General features: G+C 43.2%; 1 protein-coding gene across 2 annotated transcripts in view; it reads right to left on the bottom strand.

Moving 5' to 3' along the window:
• Positions 1 to 1,238: 1,238 nt before the first annotated feature.
• Positions 1,239 to 6,704, bottom strand: part of F7 (coagulation factor VII) — a 7,729-nt gene continuing 2,263 nt past the window's right edge. The window contains exons 2-8 of one of the 2 annotated variants that reach the window (XM_026859261.1): positions 6,485 to 6,645; positions 5,901 to 5,925; positions 5,695 to 5,808; positions 4,696 to 4,836; positions 3,414 to 3,520; positions 2,751 to 2,871; positions 1,239 to 2,539 (exon numbers count right to left, since the gene is read on the bottom strand). In XM_026859261.1, the coding sequence (XP_026715062.1) occupies positions 2,001 to 2,539; positions 2,751 to 2,871; positions 3,414 to 3,520; positions 4,696 to 4,836; positions 5,695 to 5,808; positions 5,901 to 5,925; positions 6,485 to 6,645 (1,208 nt within the window). In that variant the 3' untranslated portion in view covers positions 1,239 to 2,000. The remainder of the gene's footprint in view (positions 2,540 to 2,750; positions 2,872 to 3,413; positions 3,521 to 4,695; positions 4,837 to 5,694; positions 5,809 to 5,900; positions 5,926 to 6,484; positions 6,646 to 6,704) is intronic. The other variant, XM_026859267.1, reaches the window with a different exon arrangement.

Here is a 6,704-nt window from a genome sequence, read left to right as displayed (position 1 = left end):
CGGGCAGGTGCGGGGCCGGGCGCCAGGCAGAGCGGGGCCCAAAGCCGGGCTCCCACCCCAAAAGCACCCACCACCCCTGGCAGCTCCCACCCACGTTTCCTGCACCCCAGCACCGTAACCTGCTGCCTTAGTGCTTTTGACACCCAGGCCCGGTGACCTCAGCCTGGTGCTCGCCAGGAGCTGGCCTCCATCTCCCCTTTTGGGGGGTTTGCCTCAGTTGTGCGCTGTGGCGGCCATGTCCTTGGTGCTTCCAGAGCCTGCTGTTGGGTCTCCTTCAGCTTGGCTTGCTTAAATAAGTTGTTATATTAAAACCAGACCTTAAACCCTGCTTTGTTTTAAAAACTCACTCTGTGCAGCCATTAGTACTGGTTGGGTTTTTTTAAGCATTTTACCCTGTTTCTGCAAGGTGATGATTTGTTCATAAATGTCAGTATTTACGCTGGAACATTAGAGACGAAATTGTCCTTTGGACCATGGAAAACCCAAAACTATTCTAGCTTGAGGAGTCTGGAGGGATGATTTTGCAATGCTGAGTGCCTCTGTGAAAACGAGACTTTATTTGCTGGTCGCTGCTCCTAGTCACCTTCCTCCTCGGGAATATATTCTGCTGGCATATATGCTTTCCTTTTAGGAGTTATTGAGGACCTCGGGGGTGTGCTTTCATACTGTAAAACCTCTTGTTTCTCAGGCCTCCAGAACTGGCTGCTTTTCCCAATTCTGTTCACTACTTAAATGGACACTATACCATTCTTCTATGTCAGCAGAGCAGGTAATAGGATGTTTACTATTGCATGGTACATGTACCATACAATGTCAGTGCTTTTCCCTGATAATAGAGTATGGTGAATTCTAAGGGTCCTACTTGCTGATAAGCTTTTGTGATTGAGCATGATTTGAATGAATCCAAAGTGTAAATTTTGTATAAGATACTTAACCTGTTTTCTAATCTTCTGATTGGTTTTATCTCCCCTACCTTTCCACTGTTTTCATGCTTAGATTAGAAGGTACATTTTTTAATGGTATAGTTGATGGTGTTTTCAGAGTGCTTCAGGTTCTACCATTTGTGCATTAAGGCTTTAGAGAATGGTCTTTGGACAGTGTTTTGCAGATGGTCACGCAATTATTCTATTCTGATTTTAGATCTCAAGACAGAGAGTATACTGGACAACAAATGAAACAAACATTCCCTTTCATTTGCCCTCTTCTGTATTGACGAGTGTAATACCAAGGCAAAAATAAGATTAAATCAGTGGTATTCTTCATCACTCATAAATACAAGGTTAAATATTACACTTAATAGGCTTACTGTAATACTGCTTGGTGCAAGAAGGCTAAAATCAAGCTTTTGTAGCAGACCTGTAAATACGGAATTAACCTTTCCCCACCTTTCTTGTCCTGGAAACTCTCTTGAGGTCCTCCCCCTCAAATGTACCTGTTGCCCCTGCAGCTGTTGGAGAAAGCTACTTTAATGTAACCCAGAAGAAACACTTCTTCTATTTCTTCTGCTGTTGCATCATCAGCATAGGAAGTTGTGAAAGCCAGCAGCATAAACGTGTTTAAAAGAGATTGCACGTATTTGCGGACAACAGGTTCATTCATGACTATTCAACGTAATGCAACTTCTGGCTCAGGAAGTCTGTACATCACTGATTTCCAGAAGTTGAGAGGGTAGCTGGAGGAAGGATCATGATATGCTTGATGTGTTGCTGACAGTCTTTCTCTCAGCATCTAGCTCTGTCCCTTAGCAGAAGTGGATGCAGAAGAGAGTCTGGTTGGTTATGGCCATTCTGTGCCCACATGACAAGACACGCAAGTTTACAAACAATACCAACAGGGAGGTTATTTTATATATTCAGGTAGATATCAGACTTGTTCCAAATCATTAATAGTGGTGTGGGTATCACATTTATCACGTATCTAAGATAATGAAGGAATGCTCCAATAGAAAATGGGGATTGGGGGGCAATAACACGATCTGAAAATGCTCTAGTTCAACAGCATTAATCCATGTGCTTCTTCAACCAGTCGATGTATTTGGATACCCTTGTGTAAACCCCATAGCTACCTTTGACAGCACAGCCCTTTCCCCAGCTGACAATCCCGGTCAGAAACCAAGTGTTCTTGTACCTTGTAGCATGAGGTCCACCACTGTCTCCCTTGCAGGAGTCCTTAACACCGGTCAGGTCTCCTGCACAGAACATATTTTCTGTAAGATTTAAATCAGTCTCCTTTTCACAATCTTGTGTCTTTACACGTGGCAAATCAACTCTCATCAGAACAGAAGAGGTGGCACCTCCATCTAGTAGGCGTCCCCATCCACTCACTGTGGAGTACTTGATGGAGGACAGTTCATACACTGCTAACCGTTTTTCAGGCAAACATATTGGCACCACATAGTCGGTGAGATTCACAGGTGTTTCCAGGCTCAGGAGGGCAATATCATTATTGACTTGTCCATTCATGTATTCTTCATGAATGATTATCCTAGCAACGCCACTTTCTTGCTCAGTGTTCTCATTGTAATTTATTGCATGTTCACCTGGAAAAGTTATTAATCACAGGTCATGTCAGGCAGCTCCTTGATTCCTCAGAGGTTCGAGGAGATAGGGGGTTTCTAGTCTGACACCTCTTAAGGACGATTCCCTTACACTACCAAAGCTTGCACATTTTGTCTTTCACTCTGGTTTGTCAGGATGAGAAGCTGCCACCTCAACCACGGCTCGATAACATCAGGAGGGGAAGATACATACCCAGTCTCACCCGAAGCTGTTCAGGATCAGTATACTCCAAACAGTGAGCTGCAGTGACCACCCACTCTGGGGAAAGCAGGGTACCGCCACACGTTTCTTTCTGATTCTGTATTATAAGGGCCTGCCAACACAAAGCAAATTTATGTCTGACACCAGATGTACTTGACCCGAATCTCAGTTGTGTCAGGTTGCATATCACTTCTTTCTAACCCTTTATGCAACTGTGTTAGAGAATAGCCTGCTGACGGCATGGAGAATTTAGGAGGGCGAGTCTTCCCGTTGACATTTTTTCCATCTTATAGTATGGACCTTGCCTGTTGTGGCCAAGAGCGTATCCCCACAAGCTGCAACTAAAATTGTTGCTAGCAGTAAGGTTAAGGACGGAGGGGTCAGGAGATAGGGGAGGTTGTATTACCACTCCGCAGGCACTCCAGAGCAAGGCTAAGAGGCATGACTGAAACAGGTGGATCCATTGGCTATGGATGAAGAGGGAGTTTGATTATCAAGACCTGATAACTTTTTATAGATTTTTAACATAATAGATTTAAAACAATGAATTTGTTTAATGAGTTTAACATAATAGATTTAAAACAATGAAAAAACAATAGTGGTTTCATAAGGAAAAATTTAAAAAAAGGCAATGAAATATTTCTGAAGACTCACTTGCCATGGACATTCACCCGGAGGACAGATTAAACCACCTACTATTCTCCCTTGTGCAGTTACATTTTTTTTTGCCAGCACTGGTATTTTTCCACATGGGTATTTCACTGAAAAACAAAAATTAAAAAAAGGGAAAGAAGATACACTGAAAAGCCCGTAGAGAATATTGGATTCTTTGTTTTCAGCTTTTAACAAAAGCAGCTTCCTTATCACGTGATATTGCAGAATCTGTTAATAAGGGATAAGCACATTAGTAGACTTTTTTCCTAATGAAATTGCTGCTGTTGAGAGCCAGGTTGTCATTATCAGTTCTCTGCATGAGTGCTCCACTAAGGTGTTTGTAGTGGGGCATCATCCCTCAGAATTACTTCAAATGCTCCCTGTAGCTCTGTCTGTTATGTTCATATCCCCAGGGGTCTCTTTTTCCCCTCTAATAAAAGTAATTCAAGTATTGGAAAAATAATTAACTTGCACTACCCTAGTTCCAGTTGAAATTATCAGATGAGTTAGAGAAATATCTAGCCACTGTGTCTAGAGGAATACCAAAAGTGTATTAATCCTACCAAATAGGAGGAAAAAAAAAAACCAAGAAAAAAATAAAAAAATAAAGAAGAAACACCAGCCACCCCACCCGCAACTGTTTTTCTGTATTTTTAATAGGCCTCTTCCTCTCTTGACTCCTGTGCTGAAATAAGTACGGCAATAAAATCCACAATCACCATTTCAGATTGGAGATCCAACAGTAAAACAATGCTGCCCCAAAAATATCTTCTCACCATGGGTGTAAGCTAAACCAAAAAAGAACTTGTGAGGCCCAGAGCCCCTCTACTCACTAGAAACCCCTCAGTCTGACCCCAAATCCCTGACTACGTGCTGCTCTGCTTTATTTAGACCACTTGGTCATAAGCTTGTCTCCACTGCTCAGTTCTTCTTTACCAGAACAGTGGTGCAAGCGCTCCCCAAGGAGAAGACAGGGGTTCAACTCCCTTCTTGCTCCTAGCCAGTGGGACATTCAAACAAAATTTCCTGAGAAGTGGATCTCTGGGGCCAGGAAGGAGAGGTCCAAACGTTTCCTTGCTCGGTGTGCACACTTTGCCAGCTGCTTTTCTGGGGTGTCTAACTTCCACCAGAAGCCCAAAGGTACTGCTCTGGACTCTGCCTTTGAAGAAGAGGTGAGGACCTGGTGGCTAAGGGTTACACCTTGCACCTCCTGATGTGTACGTGTTGAAAACTTTTCTTCCAGAGCTGGCTTGGATTTAGCATTGGGCTAGTAGTATCTTACCTTGGGGAATGCAGGACACGCCGTCACTCGCTAAAGTGTAATCGTCCGCACAGAAGCACACTCGTTTTTCAGACCGCTCATCAGTACAGTATTGTTCACAGCCACCGTTGTCATAAATGCACTTCAGTTTGTCAGCCATCGCTATAGTCAGAGAAAGAGCATTTAGGTTTTCAAATGTGGATTTTGGTGCTTAACCTGAGTCAATTGCAACTTGAAATGTTGACAGGGAAGCAAGGCAGCAAAGCAGATTATTGATTTATGTGCAGTGACTGCATCAAAAGGACCTTCCATTTGACAAAAGCTAGTTAGGCTTGGATGTCCAGGGACTGGGGAAGAAAAGGCTTAAGAAACATACATCTAAAATTAAATCAGTCTGCATTTATACAATAGCTGAGCTGTCTAAAGGATGAAGGTGTTCTAATTGTGTCGTAACCATCGTAATACGTGACTGAAAAATTATAACTTGTATTTTGACATTTGGCAGAAGGATGCTCTGGGATGACTGTTCAGACTGCCCGGTTAGACTTGATGAGTGCCTAGTCCTTGTTTGGGCTCAGTGTGTAACATTCAGTATGCAGTGCCTACTGAAATCAATGGAAAAACATATATTGACTTCATTAACTGCTGGACCTGTCCCCTCAGACTTTGTATGATGCATATGCAGTATAGTTCTCATTCACATATTGCACCAAGCTTCTAAGTCAAAATAACTTCAACTCTTGGTAGGAAAAAAAATGTCCTCCTTTTCTCTCAGACAGTGCACAAAAAGCAATTTTATTTTTTTTTATGAAGTCTACATAGGGTAATAATTATCTTGCTGCCTTGCAGTGCCTGACTGCCAGCTGGTTAGATCCATTGCGCAGCACCGCAGGCAGCATGGACAGTAGCTGTCATGGCTAGAATGATGAAGAATGATAATGATTGCTGCTGTTTATCTCAATGCCTTGCATTTGAATTAATAATGACAGCTTTATTTTGTTAAGCGAGGCCATAGCTGACCTTTTTCACAGTTTTTGCCCTCATATTCGACAGGACAGCGGCAAATGTAATCCTGAAACTGGTCATCACAACTCCCTCCGTTCTGACAGGGGTTGGAGTCACACTGGTTGGGGTCTGTAAAAACATTCAGTGTCAGTCCGGCTCACACGAAGAGCTGCAGCAGTGGGAGTGTTTTGGAGATGTTAGAACATCCTGAAGGATCGTACCGGAATAGATGTGCCAGAACTCTTTCTGGAAGAAAAAGATGTGAGATTTAATTAAGAAAAATTAACTCAGGTTAAGTCCTACAGCCCTGGTAGCACAGGAGGGGTTACAGACAGCCACAGTGATGCCCTTTGGCCTTTATAATTTATGACAGTCGATATCCATAAAATATTCTATTTTCTACGTTCAACATTATTTTCATGTACCAATAGAGAAGGAGACCATGTAACACACCCAAAGAGGTTACCCATCAATAACCTCCATAGGGTTGAGGTGGGATTGACTGAAACAGGTGTTGCACAATACAGTAATTGAAAGTATTGTCAGGCCAGGAATTACTGGGGGGTTGAGATGACCTAGAGAGCATCCACTTTCCCACCACCCCCAGATCAGTACTGCTTGGGGCAGCCCACGCAGTATACACTCCTGCAACTCACTGCTGTCCCCCCATAAATGGAGAGAAAGATGCAATCAGCAGGACACATCGTGCTTTTTTTTTTGCTCTTGCAGTTTAGTGTCAAAGCACACCCTTGAGTAGGGACAGTCCCTCTGACAGTGAGTGTTCACCCAGCCCCGTGTTACTTACTGTCCGTTCATCATCATGGTAAATCTCTCTCGCTTCCTCAAAGGAACACTTTTCTTCCATGCATTCTCGCTCTACTGACCCCAGTTTTATCTCTTCAAAGAAGCTGTTGGCTCGTCTTTGCCTTTGCAAAACACTGCTTGCCTCTTCCTGCTTTAGAAAGACTGAAAAACAGCAGCATGTTCTGCTTGTCATACAGCTGCGCTCTCTGGACCCTGTCTCT

The sequence above is a fragment of the Athene cunicularia genome, assembly GCF_003259725.1.
Source record: "Athene cunicularia isolate RWA chromosome 1 unlocalized genomic scaffold, athCun1 chr1_part1, whole genome shotgun sequence".
Lineage (NCBI taxonomy): Eukaryota > Metazoa > Chordata > Aves > Strigiformes > Strigidae > Athene > Athene cunicularia.
Note: the sequence above shows the minus strand (reverse complement) of the source record. Positions and strands in the feature narration are given on the sequence as shown.